Here is a 21148-nt window from a genome sequence, read left to right on the forward strand (position 1 = left end):
ATTTTTTGCTATCAGCTAAGCTAACAACCACATGTTTTGGCATCTAAGAAGAAAACCTACCTTACTATTGCTCTCTCTTCATACTTTTTAATGGTAATGAATGGTTTATTATGAACTCATTGTGTGAAAGCCTAGAAGAGAATTACTGAAGAGCTGCATATTTACATTTTCACATAAACAACACTAAATGTCTTCTCACCTCAATGTCAAGTGGTTTACTCCATTAATGATCTCTGAAGTAACATCTCACCTAAATTCTGAAACTTTCAGTATCAACAATTCTGATGAACGTCACAACCCCCCCCCCCCCCCCCCCAAGTTATTTGTTTTCATAAAGGTCTGGAGGGGACCTTTAAATGTTAAATCATCCACTGTACATCAACATGAACAAAAGTGCAGTAAACAAAGGAGAGATGTGCAAAATCAGTTTATTTTTGTTTCCATCTTTCAACAAAGCATCTGATCTGATCATAACCTTTGCAAATATACAAAAAATCAAACAAACCATGATTTAACTGTGACGTAGTTGTAACAAATATGTGTCTTGTAGAAAAAAATCTTATAAAAATGATTTTCAAAAGCAATGTCAAACACAAACAAGCAAGGTGCTCTGGATTAAAAATAACTCCAATATAAGCTTGTCATACAACAGATTCAAAATACTGATATGGCATAAGCATTTCTGAGCAATAGATGATACTAAAATGTTACTGCACGTTTAAAACATTCTTGTAGCAACAAAAAGCAAACAAAGCAACAGAATGTGACGCAGCTCTTTCTGTGTTTTTCACCTTCCACCACTCAATCCTAAAACTGTAATCTCTTCATGTATTAAAGTAACCTTCATTCAATACTAACTTGCATTTTATCCTTTATCCGACTTCAGCTGACGTATCTTTGGTGAGCATTGATGTGTGTGTAGTGCAGTCCAGTTCTATACTATATATTAATACACAGAGCTGGGTGGATGCAGGTAAAGGTGCCACAGTGGTACTATACGTAAAGTGGGAGGGAGAAGGCATCGGTGTGAACTGTGGCGATGGCACAGTGACTTCCGCGAGCAGACTCGTTATTCGACTTCATCTGTCAGAATGAACCTGGAATAAATAGAGAGGGACAGTCATTTAATGAAATCAAATTAATGATGAATGATTCAGAAAAGAAGTGCACAGTTGAGCGATACTCCATCCAAAAGGTCCATAGAAATTTGGATTGAACTGCAGCTAATCCACTAAAGAGCGTGCTCACTTTTAGTGAAAGAAGAATTCACATTAATGACGTCAGGGCGGCGTTACCTGCCCCCTCACAGAAAGACAAACCGCTACTCCAGTTCATTCATTCCTTCTGCCATTCAGCTGCTTAATGCAGAATAAGATTTCTTTTTCTTTTCCTGGGGCCTGGCACAGTCCTTTGTATATTTCTTTTATGTGATAAAATCCCTGGAACTTCATTTTGCACTTGCACTTTGCACTTGCACTTTACTCTACTCAGAGCAACATTCTTGTGCAATATTCTCAAGCACTTTATTCAGCTGTTTCTTACTCAGCTGTATTTAAAATCATATTGTGTAGTATTGTATTTTATTTCTCCTCTGGTCATTTGTCGCCCGCTCTGATGTTGTTGTGTGGGAGCGAATGTTGTTGTTTACTGTCTGTTTATGTAAGGTTGGGCTCGTAGAAACTGAATTGCCCCTCGGGGATAAATAAAGCTGAATCTGAATCTAATCTGCTGTCCACACATATATTTTGGACATGCTGAGTATATGGATACAGTGTTGAAGGGATTGTACTTTAGAAGTGGCCATTCATGTTTTCATGTTTTTCTCACATTGAAGCTGACCAAAGCATCAATTTCTTCATCAGTGAGGAAACTGCTCATGTTCTGCAGTCACTTTTCACATAAACAAGGCATGAGTGTGTGATGATAATGATAATACACTTTAGGTGGAATATTACTTTAAACAACTTAAATGCAGTCTGGAGAAAGTTCAGTCTGCTTTGCTCACCATTTAGTGACACCAGATATCAGGTCAACCTCAGCCAACTCAATCTGCACCTGAAGAACAGGAATGACATGTTAACATTTGTATAGGCAATATTTCTGCATATATTCAGTCAGTGCACTACAAGAATGAATATCTGAGCTAAAGAGAAAAATGATGAAATAATTTTTGCAGCTTTTTACAGCTCAATGACATCTGTACAGGTGTGGATTAACCCAGATTCTCTGTATGTGGCTTTCTTGTGGACTGTGGATTAGTCATATGTGGTATACACAGCATTATTCTCAAAATGCTATAATGTCTGTAAGTATGTATGAGATACCATACATTTAAATATGCCCCATGCCATATGAGAGGAGGTGTTAGTGCTATACAGTCACATACTGACCTGTCCAATGACATCACGGCTCCTAAACGAGGCTGAGTTATTCTTCACGGATACACTGAGGCGTCTTAATCTTGTCTCCTCCACAGGCAGATCATACTCAAACCTAAAAAAGAAAAAAAAAGTCAGTGATGATTAGCAGAACACAAGACAGACAAAACTACATAGGAAATATTTAGACATTACAAATACCAAATTTGTCAATTACTTCTCATTAAAATCTGGGCTATGGTCTCGTTTCTTCACAGCTGTCTTCCTTTTGGTGGCCTTGCTTTTGTCTGGCAGCAGCATGAGGGAGACATAGCTGTCTGCGCCGTCCTTACTTTGAGACAACAGACCTCTGTACACAGAAAAAGAGGAAATGTTTAAAACTTTCAGTGTATACAGTAAAAGCAGTACATTAATTCCTTTTGTAGTATAAATTGTTTATTTTGAATGAATTGTATGTTTAGAGGCTCACAGTTAGCAGACTCTTCTTCAAAGTTTTAATCATGCATTGCTAAATTTTACACAGAACCTAAATGTTAGGATGTCCACCATTTTGCTGCTGTTTCTCAATGGGAATACTGTAAACACAGTCTAATGGGTAACTACGGTATAATAGTCATTAATCAAATTCAATTAATATTTGAGATGGAAAAAGACCAAAGTATGAACAGAAATGTTATATGTCAATGTACAAAGAATCACAGACTGTAGTTTCTATTAGGTTCTAACAATACATTGCAAAATACATTTTTCTTTCACTTTGAATCATAGAGGAAGACCAAGCTTTGACTGCAGCAAACAGCATGAATGTACAACATACTTGCTGTGGCTGCTCAGCTGAAATTCTGTGTCATTGCAGCTAATGTTAAGATAACTAGTGGAGATGAGTTAACCCGGTTCTCTATAAGGCGTTATGTGATTATGACTGAGTTCAGGGAAAACACACCTGCAGGAATGGACGCTGACAATGAACTTGCTCTCCTTTGAGTCATATGAGAGAGACAACTTCACCTGCCCATTTCCGGATTCAGAGGCAGCACAAGGCAGTGTCCCTGAACTGATCATCTCCACCATTTTGGTGTCAAGAATCTGTTGAAAATAAACAACAATGAATTAGTTAAATATGTTTTTAATGCTAAACAATATTATTGAGTGTGTATGAACAGACGGGTTTGGAGATGTTTCTCACCCTGAGTTCAGCCCTTAGCAGGATCTGACTCTCAGGTGATGCTCCATCCAGATCAAACCACTGGTCCAGGACCAGCTGTTGCTCTGTGAGCAGCTCCTTGACTGACACCACCAGAGATCCCATTGGCTGATCCCATCCACTGGACAACTGAAATGCAACACAGAGAAATTGAAATTTTAACTCTAACAGTAAAAGTAAGCAAATGTAACTTGAAATCACAAATGGATGCAATAACAAACATCAACAACACAGATCCTTTAAACAAACACATGCAGATAAACCACTTACCTTCACCACAAGCATCTGGTGTTTAGGGTCACGGACCAGGAAATAGAAGGACTCACTCCACTGTGGATTGGTGCTACGGTCACACAGCTTTAGAGACATGATGGCAAGATGTGATAGTTATTTATTACAATAATAATGTATTCATCAGAGGACAGAGCATTGTGATTCAGAAGTCTCACTTTGGTTTTGTAGCTTGTTTCACCAAGAACAAGCTCAGCTCCTGCTTTGGGTTCCTTTCCACTCTTCTTCAACTTTTGTAGAAAAAGAGAGGCAGTTTTATTATATGATTAATTTGTATTGTAACTACTGCACAGTACAAAAATAAACTCCAGATGACTTACAGGCAATGAGTGTGCTCTCTCCACATGGACAAAGAGCAGAGCTGCAGAAGGAACAGCTTTGTTCTGATAAGACTGGAGAGATTGAAGCTGCAGTATCTGCGACATGGAGTACAGCCAGTTAGGCCTGATCATTATTTCGCAATGTGAATCATGTGATCATGTGGTTAGGGTTAGGGTGTTGGAATGTGATTCAACAACAGTATCTAGGAGGCCGTTTTGTTGGGATTTTTAAGAGTCCACATTTAAAGAATGTCTGAATAAACAGAATGAGGCTATAAAGGGATAAAGCTGCAAACATGAGTAATAATCACCAACCTGGTCAAGCCTGACTGAATGAGGAACAGCAGGAACCCATTCCAGTATCAAGTGAACCCGCCCAGACTTGACATCTTTCAGAGTGTACCACTGCAACAGAGTCAGTGTGACTTAAGAATCAGGTCACGCCACGTTTATACAGAAATGAAACAGAACAGGTAATAGACATACATGACACAACTTTATGATTGTTGTTGACTAACCTGATCTGTGTACTGGGCTCTGATGACCTCATTTAGCTTAATACTGAATCTGAGAACATAAAAATAGGCAAATCTTTAACAACAACAACAACAACAACATAATGTTAAATTCATATGAGGTCGTTAAATTTTCAGAAATCAATTTACAAGTATTCAAAAATATCCGTCATCTAAACGTTTAAGAAAAAACAAAGAAAACCTAGTTTCAGAAATTTAGCTGTTTAACCGTTCTTTACTTCAAATTTGTAATTTGTTTGCTTGGTCTGAGAGAATATTAGCGACTCAACAAACAACATTTATTTGTATGGCTTATTGCATTTCTAGACAACATTATGTTTAGTCACAGGTGTAACTCTTAGAGGATCAAAGTACACTTTTTATCTTGAGCACTAATTTAAGTTACTGATTAAACAACAACCAGAAACAGAGGTGACACATACCTGCCCAGGAAGTCATCAGAATCTAAATCCTTATCGAATGCTTCAAACTGGATCTCCTGGTCACTGTGCCCACTCAAAACCACCTATCAAAAACAAAATCAAAACCCAGGTTTGATACAGTGAAATCTGACAATACACAGTACTTAAACCAAAGGTTCTTCATACCTAGGACAAAAGCTAAAATGCATTTAATATAGTCTGCTCTTTTAATAAATAACCCTCTGTTATTTACCTCATACATCTCATTCCATGTCGGGTTGAGATTTTCCTTGATGACGTGACTCTTGAATGAAACCCCCTCAATGTTGATCTTGACATAAGGGTCACTCTTGCCCTTCACCATGCCTCCCATCAGGTTATCCTTTGCAACCAGACTCTGGGCCTCCAGTAGATGAATCCTCAGCACCCCCTACAGGATGAAGAGTGTAAATGTTATAAAACATACAGGAAGTATTTGAGCACACAGCCTCTGTTACTTTGCAATGTGATGTATTGTAAATGTTTCAGAGCATCCCAGATCATTAGCTTAATGTACCCTAAAAATCAGCATGGGTACTAGAGGAAAACAGCATTTTTCTAAGGTAATCATCTTTGTATATAATCTATTAATCTATTCTGTTAATGTATAATTAAACCTTTCTATTCCAAAAATGCAGAAAATATTACTTTCTAAATATCTTTTACATTTAATAGAACCTTTATTTTGTTTCATTTTTCATTTTAAGTACAGATTTCTCTTTCAGACCACACCTCTGTACATTGTTTAAATGATACAATGGTTGGCACATTTGCTCACTTCCATCCTGAAATCCTTTGTTTTGATTCTCGTTGCCATGTTACAGGCACCTATGCAGAAGTTCAACAGACTATAAAAAACGCAAAGGAAGCTGAGGTCTAACAAGCAGTGTGTATTTAGAAACAAGAAGAAGTAGCACATTCATGGCGTGAGGAGTGCCCACATGATGATGAGGCCAAGGCTCAGCAGCATGAATTCACTAAACTATTCCCTATCTAAGGACTGGGGATGGAAAGGAGCAATATTAACTTTGACTAGACATTATCCAAACCCACCTCAGAGCCAAAGTCCAGGCTGGGGCTAGTGTGTGGTGGAAGAACTTCACCAATTTCAGGCTTCAGGGTTTCAGCAGGAAGACCACTCAGTGTAGCATGGGCAAGGTTGTCTACACCAGAACTATATTCACACACACACACACACACACACACACAGAAAGCAAGTCAAGGTCAAACTCTGAATGAATATATACATGTATATATATATATATATATATATATATATATATATATATATATATATATATGAATGAATAATGTTAAATCATCGTTCTGTAATTGCTTTTTTTCTAATTTATGGATCTTTGAAGCATTTTTTTGCTGAAGTGTGGAGCTCACCCCTTTGTTTGCATTTGCAGCTCAAAGTCCCCTAAAGCTGCTGGGTCTGACTCCGGGGGAGGTGGCTCCTCTACCATCTGAGCAAAATTAAATTGAGGTTATGAAGTTGAAAATAGAATTAAAACATAACACCAAAAGACTTTATGTGTTGCGACTCACTGTAACAGCAGGGACTATATCAGGTGCAGTCTGAATGTCAGCTGGTTCGATGTGAATGTCAGCTGGTTTGGTGTGAATGGCAGCTGGTTGGGCAGGTTCCGTCCTTTCTGTGGTGACCACAGTGTCTGGTGCTGCTGCTTCAGAGTGTTTCAGCTGGCTGGATGCTGCAACAGACCTGATAATACACACTAATGTAACAAAACACTGCTATTGGCTTCCTGACAGGAATTAACAAGAGATATATTATATATTTTTTAAGCTTGGTTACAAATGTACTTTCAAAGCATGTTTTATAGGAGCATATTTTCTTGTACGTCATATTTTATATATTGTATAGCATATATTTTGTTTTTGTCAAGTCAAATCATCAAATCAGGCACAAAACACTCACTCAACAGATAGTTGCTCAGAGATTTTGTCCGTATCACTAACTGCTTTGAATGTCTGTTCACTGGTGGCGACTGTCTTCTCTTTCTTTGAACCAGCCACAGAAGGCTGTGGTGCTTCAGTCATCCTTGAGCTCAGGATCTGTCAACAATCAATATCCAGTTGTTTATTCGGTGTCCCAGAGACGATGGTAATAATCCCATGTGTGCCTGTGTGTGTGTTTTGTCCTACCTTGAGTTCAGTCCTCAGTAGGATCTTACTCTCAGGTAAGGCTCCATCCAGAGGCATCCACTGGTCCAGGACTAGCTGTGGTTCTGACAGCAACTCTCTCACAGGAACCACCACAGATCCCATCGGCTGGTCCCATGCACTGGACAACTATATGTAAGGACAGAGATTTAGATGTCTCTGATAATGGCTGCAGCCTTTAGATACTTATACTTATTAGTATTGTGAGACAAACACTGCATTCACCTTCACAATGAGCATCTCTTCAGCAGGGTCGCGCACCAAGAAATAGAAGGTCTCGTTCCACTGAGGTGATCTAGAGCGATCACACACCTGCAGATAGAAGTGAACCAGACAGGAAACAATAATATGCTGTATTTTCATTGTACTATAGCAGTTGTCTTTTCTTTAATAGTTTAGGTTCAACTGCTATTTAAACAATATGATAATAATGAAAGTAATCACTAATTTCACGCCTAATCCAGGGTAGCTAAAGAGTATGTGTTTGTTTTATGTCTTTATTATCAGAGTCATACCTTGGTTCTGTAGGTTGTGTTACCAAAGACCAGCTCTGCCCCAGCCTTTGGCTCCTTTCCACTTTTCTTAAACTTAAGACAGGGAGACACATTACACATTACATTTCATGAATAGTTTGTACATGCTCTCTGCATTTAAAGCTACAAAACGTTAAGATCCAATTGCCCTTTCTTTAAAACCCCCCAAAAGCATTCCTAATTCACTTTCAAAGTCTTGTTTTGCTTCAACCCAGTGATTACTTATAAGAAAACATCTTACGAAATAGACATAGTTGTTTTTTTACTTCATGGATGTGGAGGATCTCTTTATCAACCTACGCTTTCCAAACGTTTGTTTATCTGTAACTCAGCACAATAATTATGGTATTTTCAGTGTACAAAATTACAAGAGACTCACAGGCAATGAGTGTGCTCTGTCCACATAAACAAAGAGCAGGGCTGCAGAGGGAATGGTCTTGTTGTTGTAAGACTGAAGAGACTGCAGCTGCATCACCTGCAGCAGAGTATCAAATGACAATTACATTACAGTGACTCAGCACTGATGTGGAAAGTGAATCAAGAAAAAAGGGGATAATATTTGGAATTATACAGATGTAGTAGAAATAAACAACAGAAATTAAGATTAAAAAAATAAATAAACAAATGATGAAAAAATTGACATACTTGGTCCAGTGTGTCATTATGGGACACTGCCGGGACCCACTCCAGGATCAGACGAACACGACCAGACTTGACATCATTCAGTGTGAACCACTGAAATAGAGGTGTACACGTACTGAATCATAGCCTATGTTTAAGTTAGGACAATGCATAAGATACAGTCAGCAGGAATACTCACCTGGTCTATGTACTGGGAATGGATAATGTCTGCCACACTGATTTTGTATCTATTCACAGTGAAGAAGAGTATATTTTAGACAATAACACAAATTAAATGCACAAACATTTAAACTAAACCTCCGCACCTAAGTTGCAATAAAACACAAAATCGATATTATTTATAGTTTCAATTGCTGTAAGAGGTTTGTTTACATTGGTCATGCTAATGAACACATGGCCTAGGAGTCTATATTTTCAGCTGTGATCAGATGACAAAAATATGAAATGCAGATTTTTTTATATCCGTATATCAAACTCTTCAAATATAAAGCATATGTCAATTTATTTTCAGTTTACCTTTATGGATAAATAACTAAACTTTGAGCTTCCCAGTCATTGTTGGAGAGCTAGCAACCTTCACTTTGCACTCACCTGCCCAGGAAGTCATCCTTATCCATGTCTTTATCATACAGCTCTACTTGCATCTCCTGTCCTGACTGAGGCCTCAGCACTACCTGGGGGACCACAAAAAAACACAAACTGTTAAAAATATTCAAATGAGGTGAGCGACTCTTAACTTCCTTGCATTTCACACAGCGAACATGCACTATAGTAGTGAAGACCATATAGTTTTCTTCAGTTCACTACTGTCTGTTTACGGCTATCTCCGTGGATCATGGATGTATTATAATGCTGTGGATCCACAACAGACTCTCTTCTAGGTGGGGGCACGCGCGATTACGTAATGCTGAAGGGGAAAGCAGGCACCTTCAAAGTCTTGCTTTTATTAGCTGATGAATGAATATACTTGTATTTATGTCATGGGTGACATGAATGCAGACATTTCTGATGTGAAATCTTTGTTTGGCCAATACTTGACTGAGTTTTGTCATGTTAACAAGTTCATTTTGTCTAGTAAGGTTCTGTTGCCAGCAGATAGCTATACATATGTTAGTGATGCTTGGCTGAGACATCATGGCTGGGTCATTGTATATGTACAGCTGATGCTCATGGAGGTGTGAAGAAGATGAAGATCTTGCATGGGCTGGCAATATCAGACCATATGCTTGTCTCCATTATGCTAAATGTAGAAAGCCTACCTGTGTTGATCGCTAATGATAACCAAAATCATAGTGAGAAATTGGAGTGGGCGAGGTTCTCTGATGATGAGCTATGATATTATTATGATTTGACTGAGAAGAGCCTAGGGAATATTGATATTCCATACAATGCTATATTGTGTGGTAATATTAATTGTACAAGCTCTAAACATAATGAAGAACTATGTGTAATGTATGATTTTATTGTGAGTTGTCTGAATAAGGCTAGTAAACCATTCTGGCAAAGAAGGGCTAAATGGCATCACTTAAGGCCAGGCTGGAACGAGTATGTGGATGAACTACACCAGCAGGCCAGAGAAGCCTTTAAAAACTGATGAAGTCAGTTATACTATTGGGAAATTGCCATTAATTAAATCTTGTGGCCTTGATCAGATTACAGCAGAACATCTGAAATTCTCTAGCTACAGGGTTTCTGTTCTACTTTCTTCGTGCTTCTCTGGAATGTTGATGCATGGCACACTACCTGGCTTTATGTTGTCTGTTTTGCTGGTGCCAGTAGTTAAAGATAAAACAGGGAAGATATCCTGTACTGAAAATTACAGGCCCATTGCTCTGGCCAGTGTCTTGTCAAAAGTGCTTGAGAGAATCCTGCTAGATAGGCTACAGGAATATATAACCACCACTGATGAGCAGTTCGGATTTAAAAATAAACAGGGCACTGACTTGTATTTATTCTATGAAAGAGGCTGTCAGTAGATAGAGCAAACAAAACTCTACCATGTCTATGTGCTTCCTAGATGCCTCTAAGGCCTTTGATCGCATTAATCATGGGAAATTATTTGCAAAATGACAAGAGAGAGAGGGGTTCCTCCTTATTTATTCCGGGTTTTACATTTCTGGTACTCACATCAAACCATGCAGGTAAGATGGGGTAACTTTACATCTGAAACCTTTCCAGTGACAAATGGGGTTAGACAGGGTGGGATTCTGTCACCTATGTTGTTTAGTTTGTATATGGATGAGCTCTCTAAAAGGCTTAAAGGGTGTAAAACAGGCTGTACGGTGGGAGAAAAGCTGATTAATCACCTACTGTACGCTGATGATTTGGTCATCATGTCTCCATATTCTGGTGGTCTGCAGCAACTTCTTAGAGTTTGCTCAGACTACGGAAAGTAGTTTGATATCAAATTTAACTCTAAAAAGAGTGTAGTTATGATTATAAAGACTAAGGTAGACATGAAGAGAACATTCCCCTCTTTCCTCTTAGCAGAGAATCCACTGACTGTTGTGGACAAGGTGAAATATCTTGGTCACATCATCCGAGATGACCTGAGTGATGATGATGATATACAGTGACAGTACTGTAAATTGTATGCACAGGCAAATATGTTGGCACGCAAATTTTATATGTGTTCGGATAATGTTAAAATTGCTTTGTTTAAAGCCTATTGTACTCCACTGTATACTTCCCCCTTGTGGTGCAGTTACAGTAAGGCTAAAATGAACAAACACTGCGAATCTTGTTGAAGCTCCCTAGATGGACGAGTGCCAGTCAGTTGTTTGTACACATCAATATTCCCACCTTGGACGCTCTTCTTAGCAATTTTATGTTTACTTTTATGGTGCAGCTGAAGCACTCTACAAATGAAATTATTATGGCTCTAGTCATGCCTAAAAAGAGCAGTACCTGCTATTTCTCTAGTTTTTGGAGGCACTGGAGAGGGTGTTTGTATGTCTTTTACATATGTTTTTTTGTTTCTTGTAGTATGTGTGTTGTGTCTTGTTGTATGTGTGTTTTTATGGACTGAACTGAACTAAAGATTGAATTAGTTTCTATGCCTGGTGGATCTCTCTAACATTTAGAGTGCCATTACCTTATTAATAGCATTTTAACCTAAACAAAAAAATGTGTAAAAATGTAACAAAGGCAAGGGTAGCTTTAATGTGAAATAGTATCCTTTTCATCTCTATTTGAAATCATACTTAAATTGCACAGCCCTTCCTACATACCTGATAGATCTCATTCCAGACTGGGTTGAGATTCTCCTTGACCACGTTGCTCTTAAATGAGACCTCTCCAACATTTATTTTGGCATAGGGGTCACTTTTGCCTTTCACCATACCGCCCATCAGGTTATCTTTGGCAACCAGATTCTGAGCCTCCATCAGGATGATTTTCAGCAGCCCCTATAGGAAGGAAAAATGCTTATATTTAAAAATCCAATATGGTAGTATGAAGACTTGTTGCAGTACTGTATCTTCTATTTTAGATCAATTATAGCTGTATTACCTCACTGGCAAAGCTGATGTCTGGTGAAGTATGCAGAGGTTGTGCTATCGCTGGGCTTGGTGATTCTTCCACCTTCTCTTCAATCACATCAGCTTCCACTTCTTGTACATCAGCATCATCCAATGTCACTGGGGAGACAAGAGTCTCCACAGGTGGAGCGTCCACTGAACTTGATCTGTAAACACAAAGAGCAGTAATAAAATAAATTAAACAGACAAAGAAGAAATTGGAGGTAAAGCTTCACTTATTTAGATTAAATGTCTCACTTCAGCATTGGCTCTGCCTCGTGTTGTTGCCGCTCAGGGATAGGGTCTGATGCTGATTTGACCTTCGCCTTGTCAGTGGCACCAGGACATTTGCTAGGGATCAGCATCTGCAGTCCAGTTAATATTATGTTATTTTACTTCATTGTTATGCTGTTTTACTTTGTTAACCAGCATTGCAAAAATATGATGATGCATACTAGTATCAGCAGAACTACAAAAGAACTGCCTGCAAAGCCTCATACCTGTTCCAGTAACACATTGACAAATGGGACAAATTGATTGCAAGACACAGATACAAATATTGAAACACACACAAAAAAGCGAGATTACACCTAATATAAGTGTGCACTGAAAGAGGGACCTCAAGGGAAAGAGATACGTAGAAGGAGAATAAGAAAGATACAGATTAGATTTTTTGGAAAAGACATACAGAAAATTACAGATCAACAGGCAGATGGTTCTCCCACCTTGAGTTCAGCCCTCATAAGAATCTGACTCTCAGGTGAGGCTCCATCCAGATGGAACCACTGATCCAGGACCAGCTCTGGTTCAGAGAGCAGCTCTCTGATAGGAACCACCAAGGAACCAATGGGCAAGGTCCAGCTATGGGATAACTGGAGAAACACAACACAGTGTTATATACACAATCTTCCATCTGTATGACAGGATAGTCTTTTATTTCCACTTTGAGGGTGTATTGAAGCCAGCTTACCTTAATGACAAGCATATCCTCTCTGGGGTCACGAACCAGGAAGCAGAATGCCTCGTTCCACTGAGGTGATGTTGTGCGATCACACACCTTCGGAAGAGATGAAAAAGTCAGTCAGTATCACTGACAGATACCTTGATACTCTTTCATTGCTTCACTAAGTGCTACAGTACCTTAAAAGACAGTATAATCAATACTAAACCGAATGAGAGTTGAAGTCTTACTGTAGTTTTTCGGGACAAGTTTCCAAGAGTGATCTCTGCTCCCACTTTTGGCTCTTTTCCACTCTTCTTCACCTGTAGAGAGATAGCAAAGACAATAATAAAAAGCATATACTGTATGTATTGTCTCCTTTATATTATGTCTACATCACCCTTCACAGCAACATCAAAAGACTCACTGGTAACCCGTCAGCCCGCTCGATGTAGACAAACAGTAGGCCTGCTGAGGAAACTGCCTTGTTCTGGTAGGACTGTTTGGAGTAGAACTGAAGAACCTGAAGACAAAGGAAATAACCAGTGAGTATAGATCAATCTTATCAACAAAGGTCCATTCATTCCCGACTTATCTGCAAATACTGACCTGGTCCAATCTGTCTGACTCCGAAGCTGTTGGAACCCATTCCAGTGCCAAGTGAACTCGACCAGACTTCACATCATTGAGAGTGTACCACTGAGAAAAAAAAATGGCACACACAGAGAACCATTTTAATGCAGGAACTACTGAGTGTGGGCCAAACAAGGGAAACACCAACACACATCAGAGAAAACTGTTTTGGGGAAGGCATAAAAGACTATCCATTTTGTAACACGTAAATGCATCATGCATCTATCTGTTAAACTTACCTGATCAGTGTACTGGGAATCAAGGATGTCCTTAAGACTGATCTTCAGCCTGTATGTTGGAATATGTGATATTAAAATATATCGTCAATTAAGCTAATTATCTTGTTTGACAATATAGAACTATTCAGTATATACATGTACCTGCCCATGAAATCATCCTTCATGTCCATATCTTTATCAAGAACCTCCATTTGCAGGTCCTGACCAGGTAACTGTGTTAGAATTACCTGAGGGATGAATGAAGTTGCAAATTTCAGAGGACTATCTCAAAAATACAAATATTTTTAACCCTAACACTAATTTAACGACAATAACTATAATGTTGAATAAAAAGTTATTTCAATAAATAACCTTTTGTTACTTACCTCATACATCTCATTCCAGGTGGGGTTAAGATTACTCTTAATAACGTGACTTGTGAATGTTTCACCCCCGATGTTGATCTTGACAAAGGGGTCACTCTTGCCTTTCACCATGCCCCCCATAAGGTTGTCTTTAGGAACAAGATTTTGCCCTGCCAATAGGTGGATTCTGAGCAATCCCTGAAAAAACAACGAATTTAGTATAAATATGTGCAAATAAATTAACAAAAAAAGACAGCTCTAACTCACAATCTGACTGCATTGTCCCCCATTACCTCTGTAGCGAAGCTAGGATGAGGGGAAGATTGCTGGGGCAGCTGTTTGGACCGTCCAGCCTCCAGATTAGATGACACATCAGCTGAAATATTTTCCTCATCTAACCACAGGACCTATGTTACAATGGAAAACAGGGTTGACAGAAGGAAGCAAAATAAAATATGAACAAAGGTCTTAAACTTGACTCATTAAATTTTAGTCAAGACACCATTATACATCAGAAAAGGTCAGATCAAAAACAAATTTCAGACTATATAATTAATTTTTTCCCATTGTGTATGAATCAGTCATTACTTTTTGTATTTAGTCATTAATTGGCAGTGCAGCATTAGTGAATGGGTCTGGTGGCTATTTACCCTGAGCACTGCGTTGATATAGATGCGACTAGCTGTTCCAGACTTGTCCAACTGGAACCACTGGTCCAGAGAAAGGTTAGAATTGGACAGCAGACGGGACAAAGGGATAGTCAGACTGCCCAACGTCTGCACACGGTCGGCATCCTTCACCTGAATTATTTAACAAGAAGGAAAGCTCAAAGTTAAAGGGAGAGGTTTGGCTATCATCATGAGAAATACAACATAAAATGAGGAGAAGCTAATCGTATGAAATCTGACCTGAATGTCTATGTCCTGTTTGCGTGGATCCTGGATAAAGAAGGTAAAAGCTTCTTCCCACTCTGGATTGATGGTCGTGTAACATGTCTAAGAATCAAGATGTCATGAGAACAAATAGAAATGGTGATTAAATTATAAGTGTTAGCCATAAGTAGAAATGAAATGGAACACAATCAAGAGTATTTTAATAATTGTTCTCATTTTTATACCTTGCTCTCTCTAGTGACGTCCTGCACAGACAACTGCACCATGGGATTGGGCTCTTTATTTCCCTTCTTCATCTAAAAGTTGTAAACAAATATAAATACACTGCACGGTATGTGAACATTCTGTAACCAAGAGCAGAACAGGCTTATCTGCAGTTCTGACAACATGTGGCTGATGTGAATAATAGCGTGTAAGGCTACCATAGCAACAGCACAAATAACTAAACGGATGAACCGTTCTGCACGACATGGTTAGGAAGTATACACCTGCTTAGATACAAACCACAATGACTAAGTTTCATTCCAAAGACTGTCACTGCTGCTCTCTATCATATGTATATGATATGATGGCAGAAATGAGCACAGTTGTAAATATGTTTAACAGCCCTGGATAAAGTGAGCTAAGATCATCCATGCTGCAGTGGAGCAAACAGGGTTAGAGGCCAAGGCAACAAGTTTGTGGAATGTGAGACAGATGGCAGCTACGGCTCTGCCTCAATTCAACCACACGCAGGAGGAAGCTCTGAGCTGAGCACGAATGTGGGCAGAGCACAGAGAGATATTTGACTCACAGGAAGAGCCTCAGCCTTGTCCAGATATACAACCAAGATGGCTGAAGAGGGTGGATCAGCATTCTTGCTAGTCACACTGTCATTCCTCTTTATGATCTAAAATGGAGGAATATAAAAATATTGTTTGTTTCTCATAGTGACTGTCCTGCAGAAAAATGAAATATGCTGAAGGATACAACAAATTATTAATACCTGCTCTAGTTGATCAGTGCTCTGCAGCAAGGCCAACCACTCCAGTTTGAGATGAACCCGTCCTGACTGAGTGTCTTTCAAAGTGAACCACTGGGAAGATAGCCATAGACATTAATTTACAATCCAAAGATTTAAGAAATAATTTTACAAATTATGACTACACTGGTTAGAATATTGACTCACATCATCGACAGCTATGGATTTCTTCACAATGCCCAAATCCAGTTTGGTCCTATGTGAAAGAGGAGTGAGAGACTGACTGAATTAAATGACACAGAAGCAAATGTACCCATGAAAATATTAAGACATAAAAAATGGATTCCGCATCGGTACAGGGTTACTGTTCAAAAAAAGCAGTGTTCTTTACCCCCACTAGGTCATGAGAGTTGATAGATGAAAGGTGAAAATGTGAGATTTATCACAGCCACACATACAAAGAGACATGAATTATGCATATGTACCTGCCCAGGAAATCATCCTGGTCTGTGTCTTTGTCATATACCTCCACCTCCAATTCCTGACCAGGCACTTCATGGACTATAACCTGACGTACCAGACACACACACAAGGACATGTATACGGAAACAGTGATTTGTATGGAAGCTGGCTGTGGCCTCATGTGACCATGAATGAAAACAGTCTAATCCCTTGAATACAGAACAAAGTGAAATGACACTGAATATGTCTTGAACGGAAACAACATGAGTCATTCAACAACTGTACGTGCAGAGAAATGATGACACAAATATCAAACTTCCCTAAAAGCCGCCATTTTTCTCACCTCATACATCTCTCCCCACTTTGGTGAGTCTGTGTTGTCAATGTGTTGGGAGGTAAAAGTCTGAGGACCCACCCTCAATATGGCATAAGGGTCAGACAAGCCAGCCATAACACCTTTCACATAGTTGTCCTTTGCTGCTAGACTCTGTGCCTCTAGAAGGTGGATGCGTACCACACCCTGAGAGAGATAAAATACTGGTGTTTATTGAGATACAAATTAACATCATAATTTCTATTTGCAGGTGCATACTCAGGCTTTACCCTGGGCAAAGGAGAGCGAAGTTGGGCCACATGCAGACCTGGAACCAGGGGGACAACTAGGCGGTTGGGCAGCACCAAGAAAGAGGCAATGGCATCCATAATCATGCTGTCAGACATAACACTAAGACAAAGAAGAAAGCAGTGTTTCAGTGCTGTATCATTTCCTATTCACTACTAACAATTATAAAATCCTCACAGTGATAAAACATTGTATGGTAATGTTTATTACTGTGCAAGCGAAAATGAGATTATTTCAGCATGACTCACTTCAGTCCAGGGATATCCAACAAATTAGTCAATCCAGTCCAGTTGATATCTAGTTTCTGGGAAGATAAGACAGAAGAATGTACTGAATGTAGCAAATCAATCAAACCTGAAGAGATATCAATAGCATGAACGAATACGAGACAACAACCAAGACACATAATAGTAACAGGAATAGGAGTTGAAAACGAATACGAGACAACAACCAAGACACATAATAGTAACAGGAATAGGAGTTGAAAGGCAATGAGAAAAGGACAAATAGTGGTGAAAGTATATGGAGGAACCTACGGGTCGTCGGATGAAAAACATGGTAACAGCACCCACTATGGGCACATCTCCAATCAGAGGCTCCAGAATCACTCGCATCATCCCATGTAGCTGAAGACAGAGACACAGAAAGGATGAGCGTGAAAAGTGCAGATAAATGCACTTTTTCACTCAATCCTCGAATATCTTCAGATAGGTGTCTTTGTACTGAATATTTCATATGGCACGACACTGCTCTGTAATTTGACTCCATAATGCCTTTAAGCTTGACAAGAAGGCCCACCTGTATTCCTTTGACTCCGGCTTTGCAGAAGTATCTTTTCACCTCAACATTGATCTCCACATTGCCCACATAGCTGTGGAGAAAAAAGAAAAAAAGTCACCTACAATAATGCCTTCTAAAGTCTGTAATGCAGATGTGACTCACAGTGAATAACAATCACCTGATATACAGATCTAGCAGGACTTGTCCCTTGTCATTCTCTGTGTGTGCCTTGATCCCTACAACCTTCATGGCCTGGAGAGAACAAAAAGTGTGTTTGTTTGCACAATATAAAAGACATGGATCATTTGTGTGAATCTTTTACAGCATTGTCACATTATATATAGCCAAGCTATCAATGCCATCACCTTGTCTCCCATGTCCACTTTGGTGAAGTTGAGGGTCTGGAGGTGGGAGCTTGATGCTCGGATAGATGGAGCGATGGTTTCCACCAGCAACTTCTCAAGGTACTGGCCAACAAAGGGCCACACCTGCTGCAGCACCTAGGCCAGCCAGCAAGTACATGCTTTTATTAGTAAAACACAAATACATTACATAAAATGTACATTCCTACAGTTTGTAACCAGAGACTATTTGCTTTGACGTTGTTATTTTAGGCCTGTTGATGGTTACAAAATTATTGGTCAGATGCCTTGGATAGCAGAAAGCAGTAAGTGAAGAATGACAAAGACAGCTGTAGCCAGTTGAGTCTCCTCAGCTGTTAGTCTTCTTATTCTGATCCTCAGATACAACACAGGGTAACCTTTGCTCTATGTATGTCAGTGTTTCACTTTTTACAGAATATTAATATTGCTATATGAAAATGTTATGTTTTCATTCCTACAGGGAAAGAATGAAATGCAGGAGCACTGTTTCCTTGTGTACTTGTGTGGCTGTGAAAAATCCCAAGGCTTGGTTTTGGTCTAGCATAAGTAAAGAATGAGTCATCAGCCGTCTGCTCCTGTGGAAGATGAAGCCTGAGCAACAAGGGAATCTGCTGATCTCCCCTCCAGTAACCCGTCACAAGCCAGTACTTTGTCTGCTCAGATCTCGTGGTTCTGTTAGCATGATTGCTTTTATTTCTGTTTGTCTATATTAGTGGACCTAGTTTCTCTGGGCAACAAGAGCCAAGGGGGGGGGGGGGGAGACAATGGCTGCATTTTTATTTAGTTTTGGGGGACTGGGGAGCTCCTCCCCCTTCCTGTGAGCTATCCTGCAATGCAATGGAAATGTTGAGAGGGTTGCCTGGCACAGGGCCTGCGCTCTGCAGTACAGACAGACAGAGTGGCTACACTAATGGGGGTGTGGCTTTTTGTGGAACATGGAAGCAACAGCAGCAGCGCTGCCATCTATCAACTAGCACCAGCTTTTAGCGTAGCATGCACTACTAAGTGTCAATCAGCACATCAGCTGGACCATTGAATGGACAGAGTGTGTGTTTGTTGTGGGCTCAATAAAGGAGGAATATATAGTGTCTTTGTGTAAACCCATGCTGTGCAACAGGAAACAAGTGATATGTTACCTTATTCAGCCATTCAACCTTCTCAACATCTGGAAAGTTTATCTGTTGTGAGGAAAAAACAGAGAGATTGGTGAACACACAAAGGGATAAGGAAATTATTTAGTCTCTGCAGATGCAGGTCTGGAAATGTCATCAACAACACTGCTAACACCAGCCCACTGCTTCCTGCACCTGGTGTTAGACAGACCACATATTTTCTAATTAAATGATTAAGAGATCACGTTGAATGATATGGTTGTCGACTACAGGCTTTAACTTTGCATTTAGGGCCACATTTGAGGACAAGTTCGCAACAAGAATGCTGGAAAGGTTTTTTCTGCCTTCATGTTTCATAGGGTTACCTCTCAGGGAAAGCATGCACATGTTTTATGCGTGCTGGAGACCTTACTGAATATGCAAATGACAACATTTTGGAATATCTCAAGATTATGCATGCTGTCTGGCAACATAAGCAATCACTAAAAAAAGTATCCACAGGAAACTCATTTGGGTGTGGCTAGATGTTCTAAGTCAAAACAGACCCATGTGGGTTTCAAAATCCCCATTTTGGATACTCTCAGGATGCATGAACCGCAAATCTACACTTCTTACAGATTTTTCAGCCATCTTCAAGTAAAATTATGAAAAGTATTAGAGTTATAGTATTGTTGTAGTTACTGCAATGAACTCTGAATTGCCCAATACTTTGAATGCAAACACACACTGCCAACTGTCTTGAAAGGGTTGAGGAACAGAGTGCTTATGTAATGAAAGGACTTCTACAAATCTGATTGTTCTATAGATTGATTTATAATAAAGCTCAAGGAGATTGTTTACTGGAGGGTGTTCCCTAAACTAAGCCTTAAATTAAAGACTGCATGCGGATAGACTATAGAATCCTCTAGCCCACATCATTAAAATGTTAAGTTAATTACTGCTTGGGCACGCCGTGAGGTTACTCTAGGGTACAGCCTGTTCAGGAAGGATAGAGTGCAGGTGATGGAGGTCTTTGATGACAGATAATGCATTCTTGGCAGGTAGGCTATAGGGTTGTGTCTTACCCATGCAGGGAGGTCTCGCTTGATTTTGGACACTTTCATGGACGTGTACTCCTCTTCGTTGCTGAGCAGCTGAATGGCTGACTTCAGCCGTGCCTCCTTTGCTTCTCGGGCATGTTTCCATCCCGTATAGACCATCATCCCGAACACCAAGAGGCTGGTGCTGACACGGTAGTAACCGGCCAGGTAGACGGGAAGCAAGGCTCCCAGACATTTCCCAAACGTCCACAGCACCGCGACTGCACTTATCCCCTTGGGTTGTTGGGTAGTTTCTAGCTCTGCATGGCTCAGGTCGGTCTTCTCGGTTTCGCCTGAGCTCGGACTCGAGGCGCCCTTCGGTCCACTTGACTCGGATTTGTCGCTTTGCATTGTGGTATCTTCTGAAGCCATGAAATACCGATAAATAAAACTACAGATGAATTGAGAAAAAGTCTGTTCGGATGTACCCAGCGGTTACTCTTACATTTACTTCATTTCGACTAGCTTAAACACCGTCGCAACAAACGTAACCTGTGTTACTTCCGCACGTTGCCCGTATTAACCTCGCGTTAACGTCTTCTTTCTAAACGCATCTTCTATACATTAAAGCCTCACTGGTATCGCTGCATGTGGGTACTTTAAGTGAATATCCAGGGGAAGTGACTGACCTAAACTTAGGTTCGTTAGCCA

At 39.8% G+C, this 21148-nt stretch overlaps 1 protein-coding gene across 1 annotated transcript; it reads right to left on the reverse strand.

The window, feature by feature from the left end:
- Nucleotides 1-418: 418 nt before the first annotated feature.
- Nucleotides 419-21106, reverse strand: esyt1b (extended synaptotagmin-like protein 1b). The gene is made up of 52 exons (XM_053315874.1): nucleotides 20483-21106; nucleotides 19443-19484; nucleotides 18289-18423; nucleotides 18102-18175; nucleotides 17942-18014; nucleotides 17680-17769; nucleotides 17392-17447; nucleotides 17125-17245; nucleotides 16865-17041; nucleotides 16545-16627; nucleotides 16267-16315; nucleotides 16084-16173; nucleotides 15892-15987; nucleotides 15323-15394; nucleotides 15114-15200; nucleotides 14856-15005; nucleotides 14499-14612; nucleotides 14227-14403; nucleotides 14003-14088; nucleotides 13862-13910; nucleotides 13599-13688; nucleotides 13417-13512; nucleotides 13241-13312; nucleotides 13020-13106; nucleotides 12775-12921; nucleotides 12308-12414; nucleotides 12042-12216; nucleotides 11762-11938; nucleotides 9123-9205; nucleotides 8710-8758; nucleotides 8535-8624; nucleotides 8269-8364; nucleotides 7872-7943; nucleotides 7582-7668; nucleotides 7339-7485; nucleotides 7112-7248; nucleotides 6721-6895; nucleotides 6562-6638; nucleotides 6223-6343; nucleotides 5384-5560; nucleotides 5152-5234; nucleotides 4712-4760; nucleotides 4509-4598; nucleotides 4194-4289; nucleotides 4032-4103; nucleotides 3853-3939; nucleotides 3565-3711; nucleotides 3322-3464; nucleotides 2596-2727; nucleotides 2391-2493; nucleotides 2006-2055; nucleotides 419-1097 (listed from the first exon to the last, which is right to left on the reverse strand). Exons 1-52 carry the CDS (start codon nucleotides 20867-20869, stop codon nucleotides 1070-1072), a joined length of 5550 nt encoding a protein of 1849 aa, XP_053171849.1. The 5' UTR covers nucleotides 20870-21106; the 3' UTR covers nucleotides 419-1069.
- Nucleotides 21107-21148: the final 42 nt, after the last annotated feature.

This window comes from Scomber japonicus, chromosome 3 (assembly GCF_027409825.1).
Source record: "Scomber japonicus isolate fScoJap1 chromosome 3, fScoJap1.pri, whole genome shotgun sequence".
NCBI classification, from domain to species: Eukaryota; Metazoa; Chordata; class Actinopteri; order Scombriformes; family Scombridae; genus Scomber; species Scomber japonicus.

Coding starts and splice junctions, on each gene's coding strand:
- esyt1b (XM_053315874.1), bottom strand. CDS start 20,869: ATGGCTTCAGAAGATACCACAATGCAAAGCGACAAATCCGAGTCAAGT. Junction 7,486..7,581: donor AAGAGATGCTCATTGTGAAG/GTGAATGCAGTG, acceptor CCTTACATATAG/TTGTCCAGTGCATGGGACCA. Junction 4,104..4,193: donor AGAGAGCACACTCATTGCCT/GTAAGTCATCTG, acceptor TTTCTACAAAAG/TTGAAGAAGAGTGGAAAGGA.